This window comes from Hibiscus syriacus, unplaced genomic scaffold (assembly GCF_006381635.1).
Source record: "Hibiscus syriacus cultivar Baekdansim isolate YM2019G1 unplaced genomic scaffold, ASM638163v2 tig00110890_pilon, whole genome shotgun sequence".
NCBI lineage: Eukaryota > Viridiplantae > Streptophyta > Magnoliopsida > Malvales > Malvaceae > Hibiscus > Hibiscus syriacus.
This window is the reverse complement of record NW_024062900.1, coordinates 8,973,180-8,995,436: the sequence shown is the minus strand read 5'-3', so window position 1 is coordinate 8,995,436 and position 22,257 is coordinate 8,973,180. Positions and strand designations below refer to the sequence as shown.

Genomic DNA, 22,257 nt, shown 5'->3' with positions numbered 1-22,257 from the left:
TAAATAAATATTATCATATAATCAGTCGAGACTAATAAAGAAAGAGATAAAGTTGTAAATAATTAAATTTTATATATATAACTGTTAAAGAAAGATTATGAGTAATAATAAAGAAAGAGAAAAAATGTATAAAACTGATTCATGAATTGTAAAAGTCAAAAGTAGAACACTGGAACGTAGCCAATCCCTAAAATAATACATTTAATTTTAATTATTTTATTTAAAAATTATATTAAAATAAAAAAGAGAAAGGTATTATAATAATATTAATAATCTTATTTAAAAATAATTTTTAATTAAATAGACATTCAATTCACTCATAATATAAATACCAAATTAATAAGAGGGTAATTAATAATATATTGGATTTATAGATATTTAATAATCCTCCTGGATTCTCCTATTTATTGGTTGAAAAGGGTAACCCCCATTCCATGGCATGACCCTTGTGGCCTTTTCTTTCTTGTATTTATTTATAAAGGAACTAAGAATCTCATTTATATGTGAGCAGATCCATATCCAAAACAAAACAATACCCTTTTTTTTCCTCCTGGTTTTTTGTGATTGAAAAAGAAAATGGGGAAAGGAAGAGCCCCCTGTTGTGATAAGGAGAAAGTGAAGAGAGGTCCATGGAGTCCTGAGGAGGATTTGAGGCTCATCTCCTTCATTCAGAAGCATGGTCACCAGAACTGGAGAGCTCTCCCTAAACAAGCTGGTCAGTTTCCTTTTCTCTTGCTTTCTTTCTTTCATTCAGACTATGGAAATTACGAGTAGGAATGAACCGTGAAAGCGCGGGTGGAAACAGTAACATAAAATTTTGGATTTGTCCTGTTAGGAGTCCAAAACTCTACCAACAAAAACATTACTTTTCACCCATTATTCATAGCTTTTGTCTTCATTTGATCTCATTTTCAGTTCTTTCTTTTTGAATAAATGATTATTAAATGTAACAATTTTCTCAATTTATCAAATGGAAAAGTAGGCAATGCCGTGCTTGTAGATTAATCTGTAAAACTTTCTCTTAATTTGATACCATGCACCGTCACTCAGATATTTTTTCATTAAAAAATTATTTAAAATGAATACAGATAATATTCTATACAAGACCATATATTATTTTACCAGAAGGAAAGTTTGAAACGTTCGTTTTACTTAGAGATATCCGCAGATACTGACAATTTTCTCATCACTGGTCAATCTTAATTAGTCTTAAAAACATCCAGATCAGATTCAGTGAATTTCGTCTCTCTAACGTCAACCAGCAAAGTTTTAAATGTACTTTACAAAAATGATAAAATAAAATTCACCTGGTTTCCTATATAATCCCATCTTTAATGCCATTCCATAATAATCATATGTATCGCATTGTTCTTGGGATATTCATCCAGTTTAGACACTCCTCTTTTGAAAATTCGTATATTTTAAATATTTTTTTATTAATAATATGTTTTTTTCTATTAGAATTTTATAAATTTATTTTTTATAATTTTAAAAATTTATCCTTTAACATAAAATTAGGTGTCAAATAAGAATTCATTGAACCAAAATGTTTGAACTGTTCATAACTGGCATGTTTTGGCATTACGTTTTGTCTTTATGGATGGTGTTTGGCCAGTTTTGGTGAAATGGAGAAGGTCCATTCAAGAATCTGCTGGGGCCGGTAAACAATTAAGGGTCAACTTAGTCACCTAAAAAAGTATTATCAAATTGTTTAAAGATTATATATTAGGTTTTTTAAACTTCATCTAAGAGTTTAACACTAACGTTTAAGAATGGATCAAAAGCGGGTTGGGAGGCGTGGTCGGAATTTTAAAAAATTTAATTTTTTAAAATTAAATAGTTTTTTTTTTAATTTTATAATTGAACAAATTGAATTGATAGAATCATATTTGTAAATTGACGTGCGACATCTCAACATATTGATATTAAACATCTCAACATACAAAAATTTTAAAGTAGCCTTCAATCTTTCAATGGTTGAATTTTGAAGGAAAGAAAACAATAAATGTGAAATGGTTTCTATAACCATCTCAAGAAATTTTTGGTACCGTTTATGGAAATTATTGTCTTCAAACATACAGAAGTTTGAATATAGATTGTGTGGATGAATGGGTGTAGGGCTACTTAGATGTGGAAAGAGTTGCCGTTTAAGATGGATTAATTACCTGAGGCCAGATGTCAAGCGTGGGAACTTCACCAAAGATGAAGAAGACGCAATCATAAGGCTACATCAGACTTTGGGAAACAAGTGAGTTTCTATTTGGAGATACTTTCATTTGAGTTAATTGAACCCAAAGAGTCAATATTGTTCTTTTTAGAGAATTCGAGTTCAAGTAATTGTGTCTTTATGGTTTGTATGCATTGTTAATATGTTAAGAAAAATTATGAACAAATATTATCTTGTAATTACCATCCCATATTATTAAAAAATTTATTGAAAGTATAGGGACTAAATCTCAATTTGAGTGTAGTAGAGGGACCAAAACTATAATTTAACCTATATTTTTTGTCATCTCAATTACTTGTGTTACAATTAAATTGATTCTCAGGTGGTCTAAGATAGCAGCACATTTACCTGGAAGAACAGACAATGAGATAAAGAATGTGTGGAACACTCATTTGAAGAAGAGATTGGTTTCAAAGAATGAAAATACTCAACAAAAAGATGAATCCAAGGACTCTTCCATGGCTACATCATCATCAAGTTCATGCATCTCATCATCAAGTGGCAAAAACTCTGGAGAGGTACTTGCAATGCCAGTATCAGACAATTCTCAAGACTTCAAAACTGATCAGCTATCAAACCATAGAAGTAGAAGCAGCAGCAGCAGCCCATCTGAGGAGCCGGAAGGATTGTCAAGTTCTTCGATCTCTTCCAACGTCACGAATTCCAGTCAGGTTGGTGTTTCAAATCCAGAAGACCAAGTAGGTTCTTTGTTCAACTTCATAGGAGGCTATTACGACGTTAATAACAATACATCGGAGGAGGTGAACAAACCGGATATCCTCGATACTGCCCTTGACATCTCGTTTGAGTCCGATTTGGAGTTTTGGAACATGTTGGATAGCTTCGGACCATTCCAATCTGATGAGATCGAATCAGTGGTTAATGTACCTGGAACATGAATTGGAGCTAGTGTCGAAGGGGGTCATTATCACAGCACAGTTCAGCAATCAACCAACTAGCTCTTACTTTTCTTAGAGGGCTTAACAAAGTGGTTTGACTTCATGATGTTACAAATATACTTTAGGGTTTACTTGTTCAATTAATTAGGTCTCTTTAGATGTATGATGGATAAAATAAAATATTCATCCGATCTTCAAGTTAAGCAATACTACATTGTAGATTGAACCAAACCTAAAATTGTCTCCTTTTCAAGCAAAATACCATCAATTTTTTAAGTGGGTAGGTGAATTTTTTTAATATAAAAAGAAAATTTGATTTCAATGAAGAGGGTACAAGTGGGTAGGTGAAGTTATCCATTCCCCCTCTCTATCTGTTCGTAACTTTTGAGTTAATTGCACTCAAATCTAATATGATAGATATTTAAAATATATGAGTAAAAATTTAAACATATATACTTATTGTATAGACAATTTAGATTCGACTTATTTCATGAAGAGGATAATCTTTTTTTGGTTACCTTTTTAATTTTAGAGTTTTGCCATGATTAATTTGAACCGATCTACGTTATACATTTAATTTTGATGTGTGAATCTACGAACAAAGATATTATGCATATTGAACCAAACCATAATAATTGAACCAAAACATGATAATGTGAGTGTGCTTGTGTCAGGCCATTACAAAGAGGAGGTATCTTGCTATTGTATTAGAGTTTAAACATAATTCTAATGCAAATCAATTAGCCGTTTGTAACCCCCCCAAAAAAAACATTTGCCTAAATCCAAATTTCACTTTCTTTCATCCAAAGTTTAATTTTGGTAATAATGAAATTAAATGTTATAGCGGATCAATTATTTTTAAAGATATTAAATTAGATTATATATAATAAATATTTAAAATTATATTTGATATCAAATAATAAAATACATATGTTAAATAATATTTTTTTTATTAATAAATGATTATCTATATTAATTATACTTGAATTCAATATTTATTATTTATATTTACTTATTTTAGATTAAAAAAAATTGTAACACTAATTCATATTTTATAAAATTACTAAAGCTAAAACACGAACCAAGCGATCTCAGTAGTTAAGGGATTTGTTATCTCTCGAGGCTCTTGGTTTGAGCACCGTAAATGTCAAGGTGTGGGTGTTCATTGTCAAATAGTTGAGAATCTTTGAACATATATTATTTTGTATTCACCCAAAATTTATATAAAAAAGGTATAAACACACCCGACTCCCGAGGTCCCTGAACTTTCCAAAGAAAAATCAATGTGCCCTAGTCATGAACTTTTTTCGTCATTGACCAACTGATATAAGGCTATCCAAGCTTCTTCAATGATAGAAAAGATGGCAACCTTGTTGTTTCCCGATCTAGGAGAGACACCAAATGCCACACTTGAATATATAAGTAATATGTACAAAGTAATGAAAGAAATGACTAAATGGAATAAGAAATTAATTGAAGACGGATTAAAGGGATAGAGATGTTATCAAAGTATGATGCGGAAGTGATGCAGAAATTTCATTCAAATGGAGAATGATTCGACCTTAGATGCTGTTGATGGACGTTTGCCTTTATGATAAATGAAGGAAGTTTCTATGGTGATGAAATGGTAATGGAATGGTGATGGTGTCGGCGTGAAGGTGATGGAAGATGGAAAGGATGATATAGTATCTTAAATAAGTTAAAGAGGAAGAAAAACTATAGAAAGTTTAACCTCGTTCTTTATAAACTTAAGTAAGGGATGGTAGGATAGGACTTGAACCCTCTAGTTATGGAAACTAGGAACTCAAAGTATCTAGGAAAAGGATTGACGCCACAAACTTAGAAAGTTTGCTTAATCGATAAAGTTCTTAAAGAACATGCAAGAGAGAATTTCTCACAAAGAGTTTATATTAATCAAAAGGGTTGTGTTACAATGGAAATAGCCTAGCCTATTTATAGGAAATGAAAAGGAAATAACCAAGAGATAGGTGGCTATTCGGCTAGGTACATTCCTTTTAATCAAAAGACATAATTTAATTAAAAAAAATGTAGATGAATGGACTTAATTATTCGGCCACAAAGAATAAAAAATACCTCATGGCCGAATGGTCTCCTTGATGGTTCATCTTGGCACCATTTTGAAGAATTAACTTGCTTTGGTTGAATAGATATGCATCCCTACACTTTGGCGCCTAATTGATCCACACGTATGGCACATGGGTGGGTTGGTCATGAGGTGCTCACATGGGGTCATAGGATGCTTGTTGTGTGGTCTCGTCCATGGAATGAAGATAGGCAGCAACTAGGCATGACTTAGCTTCCAACATGTATCTAGGTGTCATGGTCTTCAATGGGCAACAACTTGTCATGAAATGTCACATTATGTGTAAGGTAACCTTTCATCATTTGAGCTACTTCCCATGTATATGAGCTGAAGATGAGCTGGTCATAGATGAATTACATGAAGATGAGTAATTGAATAGCTCCTTGTGAAAAGAAACCTCTTGGAATGGAAACTATTCGTGAAAATGTACGATTCCACAAAAATTGACCTAGGCCATATTTGAAGTACTCTTTGTGGTGGTGATGATGGTGCAACTCTCTAGGTGAAATGAGATGTCTAGCTAGCTCAAAAGTTCAGCTCAAGTCAGCTATGAGCTCGGAGGGTAGCTGATAACTTTGTCCTAAAATGATCTTAAGTTGTCCCAGAGTTGTCCTAGTCATGTTTCCATAGCTCTTTGACTTCAATGCTAGCTTAAGTTAGCTCCCATCATGTGGCCGCCTATGTGGTTTATAATAGTAATTTCATACATCACATAATATTATCATCATAACTATAAATGTAATGTATGTAAACTATTATAATAACTATTGTATAAAGAAAGAATAAGTTAGAGAAAATCTCCGTTTGATTATTATGAAAGGCTGGAGATGCAAGGTTAACTATGATGCTGATTTGGATCACATCATCTCCCCCTTCTTTAAAGTGATTTGTCCTTAAATCGAAAGGTGGTTTCTCTCTAACGTCCCTCCATCCAATAGTTGTTGCTTTGTCAACAATGGGGATATCTTCAATAGGCACTTGTTCGAGATATGTCCATGTCATTTTGTTTTAAATGGTTAGGTTCCTTGATATCCCAAAAGTGATGTCCCATAACTTTCCAATCGGCATGTTCATTGAATCCACATGAGTCACGTCCATTGGTCCTTCTAAGATCACATCCTTTGAATGAAAATTGCATCCTTTTTCTGCTTATTAGACACATCTTTTTGGATTTTCAAAGGTCATGTATCCTAATCTTTCAATTTGATGAACGGTGTCGCTTGGTATATCCTGCAAGTCAAAGAATTTTTTTGCATTTTTGAAGTTACAATAATCATCTTTAACCTTGTGTTCTGTCAATAGGAATTCTCGTATCAAGAACTTTGAAGAATAAACACTTGTTTTCATATCAGTTTCCTCCATGCTTGCTGATGCTTTTCCTTTCCTCATTGCCTCAACACTTTGTTTCATTTTTATTTGATCATTCTGAATTTGTTTCGATATTAAAAGAGTAAGGATAATCTTCTTCCCTCCATGGTTGAATGAGTATTGATTGGTAAAACAATCATGGACAGTCCTTTTTTCATATTACCATGGACTTCCAAGAAGTACATGGCTAGCATGCATAAGGACAACATCACACATAACCTCGTCCATGTATTTTCCAATTGAGAAAGGAACTATCACATGTTTTTTAACATTGAGTTCCCTCGTTCATTGAGCCATTGTAACTTATAGGGACTAAGGTGCTTCATTATTTTCAAGCCAAGTTTTTCCACCATGATTGTACTAGCTACGCTAGTACAACTCCCACCATCTATGATAACAAAACATACCTTTTTATTCACATGGCATCGGGTATGAAAGATGTTTTCTTGTTGTGCATTGTATTCTGTCATTTGTGCACTTAGACTTCTTTTAAGCACCAGAGCTTCTCCTTCAACGGGATCCGTAATTTTCATTTCTTCATTGACTTCTATTGGTGATTCTTTATCATCTTCAAACTTAGATTCAATATCACCGTTTCCAAGTAAAATCATTGTGTTCCGGTTGGGACATTGTATAGATACATGCCCCCTCCCAAGACATTTAAAGCACTTAATGTCTCTCGAACGTTTAGTAGTTTGTTTTTCTCGGTTAGGGTCTTTGTTCACTTACTGAGCCTTTAAAGATTCGACCTATTCTTTGATAGGAGAATGAGTAGACTTCTTTATGTTGTTTGGAATCCATTTTGAGGATGTGGGTGTAACATTGCGAGATTGTATGCCTCCTCCTCAGTTGACTTTCTATCTTTATTGCCATTTGCACCATCTCATCTATTTCAATGTAATGGTACAATTCCAAGGTGTTGACAATTTATGGATTACGTCCGACAAGGAATCTAGCCATGGTTACTTCATGATCCTCCTCAATGTTGACTCGGATAATTGCCACTTCCATTTCTTTATAATAGTACTCCGCACTCCTTTAGCCTTACTTGAGATTCTGTAATTTCTAAAACAAGTCTCAATGATAATGAACATGAATGAAATGTTTTCGCATTATACCTTTCACTTCATGCCAAGTTGAAATGATATTTCTCCATTCCTACTTCTGCTAAGGGTAAGTTGATCCCACCATATTAAGGCATAGTCTATGAATCCATGGCTTCCAATCTCACTTTCTTTATCTCGAAATAGTTGTGGAAACTAAAAACATGTTCCACCTTGCTTTCCCATTCAATATAGGCTTCAGGATCAGTTTTTCTTTGGAATTGAGAAATTTTAATCTTGATATTACTCAGGTTATCATCAACAACAGCACGTCCGGGTCCTTGAAATACTGCTTGTTCTCTGCCATCAATATTATCTTGAACATCTTCTTCTGGGATTGGTTGTTGTTGCCTCCTAAGAACACCATTGTTCCAGCCTGGTGGTATATATCCTAACGTTGATCTATCTTTTCATTAAGAGCATCGAACTCTTCACTGAACATTCGCATCATTTCGCCAATGAGTGCTTGCATTTGCAAGTTTGGTGGTCCTGTATTTTCTTTGGGACTTTGAGATAGGGTTAGTGAATAAAATTAAATTGAAAACCTTAACTGCATGCTCACAAAGCCTCACTTGGTCACTCCAAATAAAATTCAGATTTCACTCCACTCACACTCGTGTTTGCACTTAGGGATATATTTCTTGGCTTTTTCTGATCCCCTTCTGTTCTCACCCTCTTTGTTTCCTTTTTCCTTTCAATTCTCTATTGTTGGGTTCTTTAGAGAACTAACTCAATATTGAGCAAGTTTCTTTGCTTGTGCGTCGGCTAAAAGAAATGGTTATGGTATAGAAATGGATATGGTAAAGGTAAGATAGAATCAGTAAGAAGAGATAAGGTAATGAATAGGAAATGATGAAAGAAAAAGGTAATGAAGTAAAGAGAAAGATGAAGATAACTAACAAACCAAGTTACAACATTTACTATCTTCCTTCACAAGAAACAATAAGGATACCTCCTTCAAGTTTGATGTTGAGCATATCCACTCACACTCGTGTTTGCACTTATATATTTCTTGGCTTTTTTTCTGATCCCCTTCTGTTCTCACCCTCTTTGTTTCCTTTTTCCTTTCAATTCTCTATTGTGGGTTCTTTAGAGAACTAACTCAATATTGAGCAAGTTTCTTTGCTTGTGCGTCGGCTAAAAGAAATGGTTATGGTATGAAATGGATATGGTAAAGGTAAATAGAATCAGTAAGAGAGATAATAAGGAAATGAAAGAAAAAGGTAATGAAGTAAAGAGAAAGATGAGACTAACAAACCAAGTTACAACATTTACTATCTTCCTTCACAAGAAACAATAAGGATACCTCCTTCAAGTTTGATGTTGAGCATATTGTAATGTTCTTCTTTTTTTAGTGTAATTGCAACTTTTCTTCAACTTTTATTTGTTAGAATTTTTCTTTTGAATTCCTTTTTTTCTTTTTGTACTCCAAATTTGATGTTGGAGTTTTTTTCTTTTCTTTTTGTTGCAACACTTTGTACGTCAATCCAACTAAGCTCTGAATACCACTTTATGCAAGGCTATCCAAGCTTCTTCAATGATGGAGAAGATAGAAGCCTTGTTGTTTACCGATCTAGGAGAGACACCAAATGCCACACTTAAATATATAACTAATCTGCACAAAGTAATGAAATAAATGACTAAATGGAATAAGAGATGAATGAAAGAAATGAATTGAAGAAGAATTAAAGGGATAGAGATGTTATCAAAGTATGCTACGGAAGTGATGTTGAAATATCCTTCAAATGGAGAATGATCCGACCCTCAATGCTGATGATGGACCTTTACCTTGATGATGAATGAAGGATGTTTATATGGTGATGAAATGGTAATGGAATGGTGATAGTGTAGGTGTTAAGGCGATGGAAGATGGAAAGGATGATATAGTATCTTAAATAAGTTAAAGAGGAAGAAAAACTATAGAAAGTTTAACCCCGTTCTTTATAAACTTAAGTAAGGGATAGTAGGATAGGACTTGAACCCTCTAGTTATGAAAACTAGGAACTCAAAATATCTAGGAAAGGGATTGACGCCACAAACTTAGAAAGTTTGCTTAATCGATAAAGTTCTTAAAGAACTTGGAAGAGAGAATTTCTCACAAAGATTTTATATTAATCAAAAGGGTTGTGTTACAATGGAAATAGCCTAGCTTATTTATAGGAAATGAAAAGGAAATAGCCAAGAGATATGTGGCTATTCGGCTAGGTACATTCCTTTTAATCAAAAGGCATAATTTAATTAAGCAAATATATGTGAATTAACTTAATTATTAGACTATAATGAATGAAAAATGCCTTCTGGCCAAATGGTCTTCTTGATGGTTCATCTTGATGCCATTTTGAAGAATTAACTTGCTTTGGTCGAATAGATATGCATCCCTTTACTTTGGCGCCTAATTGATCCACAGGCATGGCACATGGGTGGGCTGGTCATGAGGCACTCATATGGGGTCATAGGATGCTTATTGTGGTCTCGTCCATGGAATGAAGATAGGTAGCAACTAGGTGTGACTTAGCTTCCAACATGCATCTAAGTGTCATGGTCTTCAATGGGCAGCAACTTGTCATGAAAGGTCACATTATGTGTAAGGTAACCTTTCATCATTTGAGCTACTTCCCATGTGTATGAGCTGAAGATGAGCTGGTCATAGATGAATTACATGAAGATGATTCATTGCACAACTCCTTGTGAAAAGGCACCCCTTGGAATGTCAACTATTCGTGAAAAGGTACGATTCCACAAAAATTGACCTAAACCATATTTAAAGTACTCTATGTGGTGGTGGTGATGTTGCGACTCTCCTGTTAAAATGAGATATCTAGATAGCTCAAAAGTTCAGCTCAAGTCAGCTATGAGCTCGGAGGGTAGCTGACAACTTTTTCCCAAAATGATCTTGAGTTGTCCCAGAGTTGTCCTAGTCATGTTTCCATAGCTCTTGGACTCCAATGCTAGCTTAAGTTAGCTTCCATCATGTGGCTTCCTATATATCTACAAAAGAAAGCATAATATAAGCTAAGTATTATAAGTAATAAACATATAAAGATGTGGTTTATAATAGTAATTTCATACATCACATAATATTATCATCATAACTATAAATGTAATGTATGTAAACTATTATAATAACTATTTTATAAAGAAATAATAAGATAGAGAAAATCCCCGTTTGATTATTATGAAAGGTTGGAGATTCAAGGTTAACTATGATGCTGAATTGGATCACATCACCAATGGTTCCGTTAATTCATGTTGTTATAAATTGGGTAAATTACACTATTCATAACTCTATTATTTTCTTCTTTTCTATTTTGGTTACTAAACTCTAAAAGTTTTCAATTTTGAAAACTTTAGAGACTCCAGGGACTAAGGTTGTAGTTAACCCATTTTATTTTAAGGGTAAACCCCACAAATGGTCACTTTTGTTTCAAATATAAATTACTAATCATAAGTTTTTTTGTAAACCAAAATAGTTTAGGGATAAAATATCAATTTACCCCCTTTTTTTATGTTTTCTTCCCCAACCCTATCTTCCTCGCTACATCATTTCCCCTTCTTCATCTGCAACATTATACATATTGATGAATAATCCATACAACCCCATAACAAATATTAGCATCATTTTCCCGACAAGATAAACTTCTGCAACATTATACATATTTATTCAAATATCACTTCCTTTGCAGTTATTCCTATTTGTCACATGAGAAAACCATAGCGGAAATGATTCAAGGCAAATCTAGGTTCATGCTAGAGAATAACAGAAATTCTAAGCTTCCTTATCTCGAAAATACAAAGAAAACAACTCAAGAACATAACTTCAATAAAATTAAAACTTTCTTTTCTGGTGTCAATTAAGTTTTGGAGAATTTACCAATTGCTTCAACCAATCGTAGGACCATGAACTAGCATAAGCTTCGGGGGGGAAGGAATTGAGGACGTGGGTTAACAGCAAAAGGCCAAACACCAAAATTCAATGAATACCTTTTCAATGTTGGATTTAGTGGAATGAGCAAGACCGAGTAAGGAGTTGGTATTAAGATTGGCTACAACATATTTTAAGCTACCTGGATCGTGGGGTCTTGATGATTTGACTAAATGATTTGGGGGGCTACTAAGTTTTAAATGACAAAACATTTTCACCAGTCGTCGAAGAAGTTGCTGGTTGAGGAGAATAAGGGCTTAAAGTAGCAACAGTATGGGAGAATGGAAGATGACGACGGTGGTGGTGGTGGAAATCTGTGGGTAAAGGGCGATGCATGATTAATAATTTATAGCTGAAACAAAAGTGATCATTATAGTTTACCTTTAAAATAAAATGGGTTAACTACAGCCTTAGTCCCTGAAGTCTCTAAAGTTTTTGAAATTGAAAACTTTTAAAGTATAGTGACCAAATAGAAGAGAATAAAATAGTAAAGTGATGAATTCTATAATTTACCCAATTTATAATAGCATAAATTAATGGAACCGTTGGTTAATAACATACATATTGATCAAAGGGCCACATTGGGTTCTTTTTCAGGTTGCAGGGCCACATTGATCCAAAAAATAAAATGAGGGTCACATTAATTTTTTTTATAAGTTCAGGGACCTCAGTGCCTTTTTTCCTAAAAACAATTACGTATCCAGGGTTATCTTTTTCCATGGTTCATGGGAAATTTTATTATTAGTCCCTCCGTAATGTAAAACCTTTAATTTAAGTCATTTAACCCTTTAGTTTAATGGAAAATTGTAATTTTACCATCTTAAAAATTAATTATTTAATTTAAGAATTTAAAATAATTTTTAAAATTTTAGTATGTCTAAAATTTTATAGTTACATCTAGGTAATAGTAAGAATAGAGTTTCTCTTCCTCTCTTAGTGCCTCGCCTATAATCTCCTGAAATGGGGATTAACTTGTTAATTCACAATTAGTAAAAAGAAATTGCCGTTAACTTTAGTGATAATTTTTTTGAGAAAAACCATTACCCAGTTGTTGGCCTCTAAAACTACTTCAGAGATCTTTAAAAAATAATTTTAGATCGGATTTTTGGAGTTTTCTTAGGAGTAGAGAATTGAGTGATTGATTCTATCAATTGAAACTACCCAACAACATCGAGTTGCACTTTTACTCTGATGCCCAAACATAGTATTGGCACTTCCCCGAGTTGACCCTCTGCCATATTGAGCTATCGAGGTCGATCTCTGAGATTGCGTTGGAGCGACACTAGTAGAGTTAACCTAATTCCTCACAGTGCTCAAAAGATCCACAACTAAATTAGGTCCCAGAGAGCCTAAAACACTCTCCTCGGTACCTATAGTGTCAATGCTAGCACTCTAGATATAATACTCCAAACTTTTCTTTTTGAAAGAAACTTACAAGCCTCGTTAAAACCCCCTTCTAAGTCCTAACAAGGAAAAAAGATTACCCAAAATATATTAAAATTAATGAGAGTTAACATCATTAGAGACATCCATAGTAATAAGTTCGAGACAAACCGACTCAAAGAAAAGAGCACCACAAATTCTAAGAGCCCAACTGGCAAGAGTAGCAACAATATTACAATCTCGGCTATCATAAGAGATATGGCAACCAGGGTGAGCCTGGAAAAGGTGACATACCTCCTGAAGATGAAAAGAAAGAGTGGAAATATCTTGAGTTTGTCTAGTCATCTTAATCACAAGAACAGGCAAATCAGTCTCAAATTGGACAAACTCCCGGCCTTGATCACAAGCAAGACGGATGTCAGTTATCAAGGCATGAATCTCAGCAAGACCAGCTTCACAGCAACCAACGTTGGAATACAATCTTTTATTTTCAAAATATAACATATTTTATAATACAAATGTTGGAATGGTTAGTCATTTAATCAACCATGATCGAAGGAAATGAAAAAAAGTCATCTTAATAATTTCTTTTTCAACGAGGTAAAAGCCATTCAAACCATACCAATTGGGAATCCTCATTGCAAAGAAGAAATGGTGTGGCATTATAATAAAACGGGTCAATATATTGTTTGTTTGGATTGTTTTAATTTTAAATTCTCAATTTTTTTTACCCAGGAACAAAGCTTGAATGATGATCTTAGGTAGGACAAAAGATTGTGTAGATCGTTTTGAAAGGTTAACACACCGCCAAAGATTTGATGTTTTATATGGGGGATTTGCTATAATGCTATTGCAAGTAATCTTAATTTTCACTCTTGAATCTTGATTAAAGTTTTTTTCTTTGATATGCCCCGATGTAAGAAAGAGTTGGAATCCTTTGAATGTCTTATTCTTTTGTCCCTTTGCTCGAGCCTCTTGGAGAGGAAGATTTTGACTTGGGGCCTAGGCCGTGATGAATGAATCTCAATACAACCTTCTCAACTATATTACTTTCATGTGTTGGCTTTATGGAAAGTTTGGAATATGTGATTTTTTCTTTAAAAAACCCATGTTAATTGATCGATATTAGAATTATGGATAAAAAAGATAAGACAAATTTCAGGAAGTGAATGCCTCGTTAGGAGCGAGGGACGAACAAAATCATTCTTTGGATCCCTTCTAGAGCTCACTTGATCAAGTTTTGTTAAAATGCTTCTCTTTTATGATGTTTTCAGGAAAGAAACAAAACACTTATTTTTATGATTTTGCCACGAAGGCTATTGCATGCCAATTAAGAGTCAATGCTGCTCTCTCCTTGTTGTGGTGGAATCGAATAATGAAGCCCTTATCAAACGCTTAAGTTATAAGAAACATATTCTTTGTGTTGGATGCTTGTAATATATTTGAATGTGTATCCTTTACTTTTTGTTATAGGATGGTAATCGAGTGGTTGATTGGGTGACCAAAATCAGTCACAATCTTTTTGGCCTCGCAGATTTGAGTGACTTCAATCCCACGGGATCTTGTATTCTCTTGTGCTTTTTCTGTTTTCTTGATCAACATTTCTTTTGTTAAAATTAACTATGTAAATTCATTATTAAATTGAGTTAAATCAAGTATAAATGTGAATGTTAGACAAATGTTAAGATCCGAGAACGTAAAATAATAATAATAATAATAATAATAATCTTAATAAATTATAACATAATCGAACATAAAGAAAATAAGGATGATATGAAATTGTTTACTCACCAATATTCATTAATTGAATGAACAGAGACGTTGATACATCTTTGTACAGTTTCCTTAAGACAATTTCATTCACTCCTAACGATGTTGGACAAACATTGATCGACTGTCTCCCGAGACACAATAATGATATAAGCAAAGCAATAATAAAATTGCAGTGCTCATCAAACTGTAACATAATATTTTTCTATCATCGATAACTCACTGAAAGAATAGAAAAATATTTGTGTGTTAACCTTGTATGTTTAAATAGTTGATTTGTTAGAATAAAACAAGATTTTATGTCGACAAAACTTTATGATGGAAGAAAACACTTGGCAGAAATGAATTATACATTTAATTAAGAAGTTAAGGTTATGGAATGAAGTGGAGCAATTTGAAAGCACAAGTTGAGGTAGTATCATCAAATTAAAAAGATGGCAACATTTTTTATGATAAAGCAACAAATTGAGGTGATAATTGATTGGTAAATAAATGATTTCGGCAGCTCAATTTCACCACGACAAGGAAGAAAATGTGGCAAGACTATAGTAGCTTAAGTGGCAGAACATTTGACAGCCTATAAAATGATTAATTATTAAGTAATGAAAATGGCAGCAAATGAAGCTTCATGAGACGGTTTAGTTTACCTATATATATGTGAGTTTGGTTATTAGTTTAAAATACATAAGTATGAGCAAGTAGAAAAAATGAGAGACCATATGCTTAGAAAATCTAGATAGAGTGAAGCTTAGCAAAACTTCCATTGTTCGTTATGGTTGTAAATTAGTCGTAAATAGTATCGTGTTCGTGTTGTTGTACTCGTATTTTGTATTAATAATATTGTACGAGTTATATAGTTTATCGAGTGTCCACCAACGCTTCCAATAAGTGGTATCAGAGCTTAGTTCAGGTTTGGTTTGAGTTTATGTGGCAGTTGTGAAAATGGACAACATGAATCGACCTCAAATTCTATGGTTGACAAATGTGAACTATGGAAATTGGAGTATCCAAATGAAAGTGTTACTCAATTCGCAAGATTGTTTGGATATTGTCGAAGATGGTTATGTTAAACCCAAAAATACAGCAGCAAAAACAACTTTGACTAATGAAAAGAAATGGATATTAAAATAATCCCGTAAAAAAGACAAGAGGGTGTTTTTTTTATTTTTCAATGAGTAGAGGAATCTACCTTTGAAAAAATCTCAATTGCGAAAATTGTAAAACAAACATGAGAGATTTTGTAAAAATCTCTTCAAGATGTCAAAAAAGCCAAAAACAGTACGTTTACAATCACTTAGAGGTGAATTTGAAATGCTAAAAATAAAAAATACAAAAAATATAGATGATTATGTTAGCCGTGTGAAAGCAGTGGTAAACAAAATGAAAAGAAATGGTGAATTACTCGATGAAGTCAGAGTAGCAGCTACACACGAGGCCAAGGAAATCATGGAGGTTATCATGGAAGATACACAGATGGATGAGGAACACGAGGATGTGGTGGTCGATCATATGACACCGCGCAATAGTTACAAGTGTAGATCATCTCCCAAACAAGAAGAAAGAAATAATGTAGCAGTAGTTTAAGAAGAAAATGTTGAAAAATCCTATGTATTCCTTATTTACAAAGAAAATGAAGAATTCAAGAAAAATATTTTGCATTTTGACAACTGCTCCAACAACCATATGAGTGGCCGAAAAGAGTTGTTCATGAAGTTAAATGAAACGATCCATAGTCGAGTAACATTGGGAAACAACTCGCACGCAAAAGTCAAAGGCAAATGGAAAGTTATGATAACACAAAAAAATACATCTCATATGTATATTATGTATCAGCTTTGAAAAGTAACATTATCAACCTTGGTCAACTCCTGAAAAAAAGGATATGAAGTGGAGAAGAAGAATCGCTCTCTTTCTATCAAAAATAAAGATCGAGAATTAATTGCTAAAGTATATATGAGTCAAAATCATCTTTTTACCATCAATAACAAGTTTACCGTAACCGATTTTCAAGATACAACATTTGGTACGACTTATTTGTGAAATATTCTATTTTTTAAAAGAAATGTTTTGGAGTCGCCATCGACCATTTTGGGTTAGGTAAGTCGAATACCTAAAAACCTCCTTTTAGAAGAGTTTTTAAGAAAACATCATTTTAAAAGATAAACCAGTCTAAATGTACCAAAAAAATCATTCTTTTTAGTAATAAAAAAAGGGGTTCGGGGTCGATTACGTGTGAGGAATGATAAGCACCCCATAACGTCCATAATTGGTACCTCATCGATTATAAATTGTCTCTAGTAGTGGAAATCTAAGAATTCGAATATAAATTTAAGTTACGATCCTATTATTCCAAATTCAATCACGCAATTTTTATTTAACAAAAAATTCTAAGGAGAAATAGAAAATATTCCAATATTTTCAATCAAAGAGAAAATAATCCCTAAAATACATTAGGAAGAATATTTCTCTTTCCAACTGAAATAAAAAAGAATATAATAATTTCTCCCAAGAATTCGAGATTAAATAATTTGATTCGACCAAAATAAGAAATTAAGCCAATTAATCCAAATTATACACTTAATTAGAAAATATAAGGGATGTTCAATTATTTAAAAAGATCGAGATCAAATCCCTAATAAAAATTAGATGAATTGTCTTGACAAATTTAAATAGAAGAACATTTCTTTTTCCCTTTAATATTGATTAATTTTAAGCATACTCGATTGTTTTTTTTCTTCTAGTAGGGTATTTATTTTAAAATATAGGACGACCATTTCTTAATATTTTTAAAATAAATAAATAATGAATTTAATCTAATTATGAAATCGATCGAGTATTGCTTATGAGGCTTTCATATATATTTGAAATTTCTAGATCTATATGTACAAACAGATTTACTTGGAAAATGAGGAGACCAATCTTAATAAATTGAGGGAAATGTTGTAAATAATCAGAATAGTGCATCAAAGGAAAAATAAAAAAGGCATGTAGAAGTGACTAAAACATAATAATTACAAATATCATATAAAAATCATTACAAAATAAAAAAAAACCAAAGCAGTGATTGGAAATGAATAAATGTAAAAAACAATTACTGATTTCAAAATAAAAAATGGCAGTATGATGACTAAATTAAAACAAAGTAAAACATAGAGGTCAAAATAAAAAATAAACAAAATAATGCAACTAGTGTTAATAATATAAAACACGGCTAGGCTAGGGGTTTTAAACGCAATTTAACCCTAAAATTAGTGGTTAAAATGTAAAAATACGAGAAACCTTGAAGGACTAAGGATGATTTACCCAAAACCTAAGATATATATATATATATATATATTTCTACCTATTTGACTAAAAAAATAACCCTAGCCTCTTAAATAATCTTCTTATTTTCTCTCAACCGAGAAAAACAAAGCTCTCCTCCTTGGCTCGGTTGAGAGCCATATGCTTAGGCCGGCCACAACGTCGGTGGTCGGTCACTCCACAAATGCTGCCAACCTCCCCAAACAAAACCCGAACCTACAAAAACCTCCCTCAAGAAACTCTAAGTCTCGATTTGGGACTAAAATACCAAAAACGATACCTAAAAAGCTCAAGCCTTTCCCCGACGCTTCGACCTGCGCTTCGTTGACGACGTTGTACCTGAAGCCCCAAGGTAAAAATCCTATCTTTTACTCTTATATTTTTGTGTGATTTCGAAATTAAAAATAAAATACAAAGATGAAAAATAAATGAAAACAAATAAAGAAAAAATTTTTTTTATTTCAACTCTGAGCAAAGTTTATTATTAACTTTTTCACTTCAACGAGTTTTTTCATATGACTCTTCCACTGGAAAAGACGATCCGCCTCCTTCTGTGATAGATTTGAGTAAGAATGAAAATGTTGATGATGATCTATCTCCTTCTATGATAGAATCAAGCAAAAGGCACAATGTTGATCCAACTCCTTCTGTGAAAAATTAAGAAAAGTGATGAAACTGACCCACCTCCTTCTATGATGGTGTAGAGAAAAATGATGATGTCATTCTGACTCCTTTCATGAATAAACGAGCACTAGATTGACGCTGATTCAACTCCTTCTACGAAGAACCAAGCGAACGGTTTTCACTGATCCAACTATTTCTTGAAGAATCAAGTGAAAGGTTGTTACTGATCCCACTTTTTCTGTGAAGGACCGAGTAACATAACAAATGTTAATCCAAATCCTTCTGTGAAGAATCAAGAAAAATGATGATACTGATTTACCTCATTCTGTGATAGAATCGAGTGAGATGGTGATGCCAATCCAACTCCTTACGTGATGGATTTAAGAAAAAGGTCGAACAGGTTCTTCTCATTATGAACTTCTTCTTCCTCCTCGGATAAGTTCTTCTCATTATGAACCATCCCATTGGAAATATAGACCTATCTTCTTTTGTGATGGACTTGAGTCTGTAAAAAGAATTATCATATGTCAGTAACAATTATGTTTGAAGTACCCGAAGGTTCTCGAATCTTTACTGAGATCCACTTCTTTCAAAAATCAAGATGTGGATTAATTCTTTGCTAAAATCTTGTTCTTCAACATGGAATTATGAAATCTTTGGAAGTCCTGTCAAATCTTAACATTTGTATAAAGATGAACGAGTAAAAAGAAATTTGCTTCAAAAGAAGTTATCTCATGTGAGATAAAATTTTGTTTCGAGTGAAACAATTCTAGATTTTGTGTTTTAAGGAAATGTGTCTCAAGAGAGACAAAATTTGTTTTAAGAAAACCAATCTCAAGTGAAATCAAAACTTATTTTTGAGTGAAACAATTCCAAATTTTGCGCTTCAAGAGAAGTTGCCTCAAGAAAGACAAAAATGATTTTAAGAAAAGCAATCTCAAGTGAGATCAAAACTTCGTTTCGAGTGAAACAATTCCAAATTTTGTGTTTCAAAAGCAGTTGTCTCAAGTGAGATGAAATGTGTTTTAAGAAAAACAATCTTAAGTGAGATCAAAACTTCGTTTCGAGTGAAACAATTTCAAATTTTGCGCTTCAAGAGAAGTTGTCTCAAGAAAGACGAAATTGATTGTATCAAATGAGAAACTTTAAAAATCAATTTCTCAGTTTTCCAAAAATATCAAATGAAAATATCGTGCCCGAAGGTCTTACAGTTGTTTTTGGAAATAATATACTAAGTAAAAAACTTTGGGAATCACTTTCTTACTTTTCAAAATTTACAATTTGAGTAAAGATTAAATGAGGAACTTTGAAAATCGCTTTCTCATTTTTTTCATAAATTATATGAAAATATCTTAGTGGTTGGGGTAACATGCCCACTTCTAAGTAATGATTTCTTTGTGGATTGGGATCCTCTGCTATTGAGACTCTGCCACTCCAAACATGATTTCCTCTATTTGAGGTTTGAATTCTGATTTTCTTTTCTTAAGGTCTTACCATCATAAATATTTTCTTTCCTTGGAAGATTTATAAAGAATTATACGTCTATTTATGAAGATATGAATGCAATTAAATGCATATGAATGCAATGTTTTTTCTTATACCAATGATGTTCTCATGGGTGCAAAATTGTTGATTTAATTTCTTTTTGATTTTAAAGTGGATAACTCATTCTTCTTTCACTTAACAATCTAGGCTAGAGTATATTATAATATTGGCACAGTAACTTGTCAGTTCAAGCTGGCAATCTCTTTTTTGGAAAAGCAATCTGATTAGCTGGTGTCATCATGTCTTCTCTCTCCTCTTGTTTTTGTTTCTTCATGAAAATGTTAAAAGAAATGCTCTCTCTTTAATTCTTGTTTCGGTCAGATATATGATTTTGACGCCTTTTGTCTCTGACCCAATTATTCTATCAGAGTTGTTTCTTCAAGGCTCTTATGCCAATTGAAGAATGAACGGTTTGCTTTTCAAAGTAAGCTCTTATTGTCTCTATTCTACCCCTAACATTACGAGCCGCGAGGTTTATTCTCAATACATTCTTAATTTTGAAATTGTTATCCCAACATGATATGGGTTTTTGGTCATGCCCTAATGTGGATACTTTCATTTCTCATCTTTATTTAAGTACCAAAAATTCAACTTTGAATGGTCTCACTCTTGCATCATCCATAAAAAATTATGTCTTATCAGTCAAATAAACATTGTCCTTGATTTCTTATGAAGCTTTTGAACGTCAATGCCAACTTCAATTGTGGAAAAGATTTCTTATTTTCAAGGCCATTAAGAAGATTGATCGATATGTCTGATATAGGAGTGCCTTGAATCTTTGTTTTGACTTGAAATACTAGAGAATCTCAAATCAATATATGCCCCTTCTTATTAAGGCAATCTCCTGCTTCTTGGTCAGTTATTGATGATGTCACTAAGAAGTGAAAATTTTTATTCTTAAGTCTTCTAATCTGTCAGACTTCATGGTTCCAAGGATAGGAGAATGTCTCTCTTGCCCTTGCATTTTTATTCGAGGTAGAATAAGCCTCACCAGCTTTAATAATCTCTTTCATTCTTGAGAAATCATATTGTTTATTTTCCTCATATCAAAACATATTGGAATTGAATAGCTATCCTCATGTACCCACGTACATGAATTCAACTCATATATTTTTACTTGGCATACACTCTTTTACAAATGTGCATGAGTGTCAAGGTTTTGGGCTACTTTGGATTCCCTGCATTTTAAAAGATTGGTTTAAAATAATACCAAGAAATATTTTGCTTTCTTTTGAACTATGTTAATCTACTTATAAGATGCTTATAAATAAACAAAATTGGGACTTGAAATGAGAAAAATGGAATTTTTACAAAGTCATGGTAATCATGGAAAGGATAAAAATCAAGAAATAAAGTCAGATACCTCAAGCATAATTAACATGAATGTTCCTTAACCAATCAACTTGATATAATCTAGAGCACTGAGGTAAGCCTCTGTCTAGAAGATCTCAAATGTTACCAAAATGTCTGTAGATGTAAAGCTCCTCTCAAAATATCATGCTCTCTAAATTAATCAACTGGATACATTCTCGAAGCGTAGAGGTGAGCTTTTTTCTAAAAGACCTTAGATGCTGCAAAAATGTTGTAGCTGTAAAGTTTATCCCAAAGTACCAATCTCTTGAGAGGATTATTTGACAGATGCCGATTATCAAAATGCATTTGACCCATCTTTTTAGGTTTTCAACTCAAATCCTTCATTTGGTTTCAAGACGTCCTTTGTGGATTCTCATCTTGAACCCTCCTTTCAATTTTATTTTTATTTCTTTTCTTCTTCTTCTTTTCTTTATTTAAAAGAGTTAAAGGATAGCCATTTCAATTTATAATTGAAGCCAAAATCAATTCACTAGAAAAGAGGGCTATAGCTAGTCAATAACCATTCACGTTTATAAATAACATTGGCAAAACCCAAAAGGTCCGAAATAGGTATACTTCAAAGACAACTTAAATAAGTCTTAAGTTGGCTAAATGCAAAAACCTACTCAAAATGATGATTCAAAGGCAGCTCTTTC

The 22,257-nt window shown here is 32.9% G+C and overlaps 1 protein-coding gene across 1 annotated transcript; it reads left to right on the top strand.

Moving 5' to 3' along the window:
• Nucleotides 1–442: 442 nt before the first annotated feature.
• Nucleotides 443–3,126, top strand: LOC120144696 (transcription factor MYB10-like). Its single transcript, XM_039158705.1, has 3 exons — nt 443–715; nt 2,119–2,248; nt 2,550–3,126. Exons 1-3 carry the CDS (start codon nt 577–579, stop codon nt 3,124–3,126), a joined length of 846 nt encoding a protein of 281 aa, XP_039014636.1. The 5' UTR covers nt 443–576.
• Nucleotides 3,127–22,257: the final 19,131 nt, after the last annotated feature.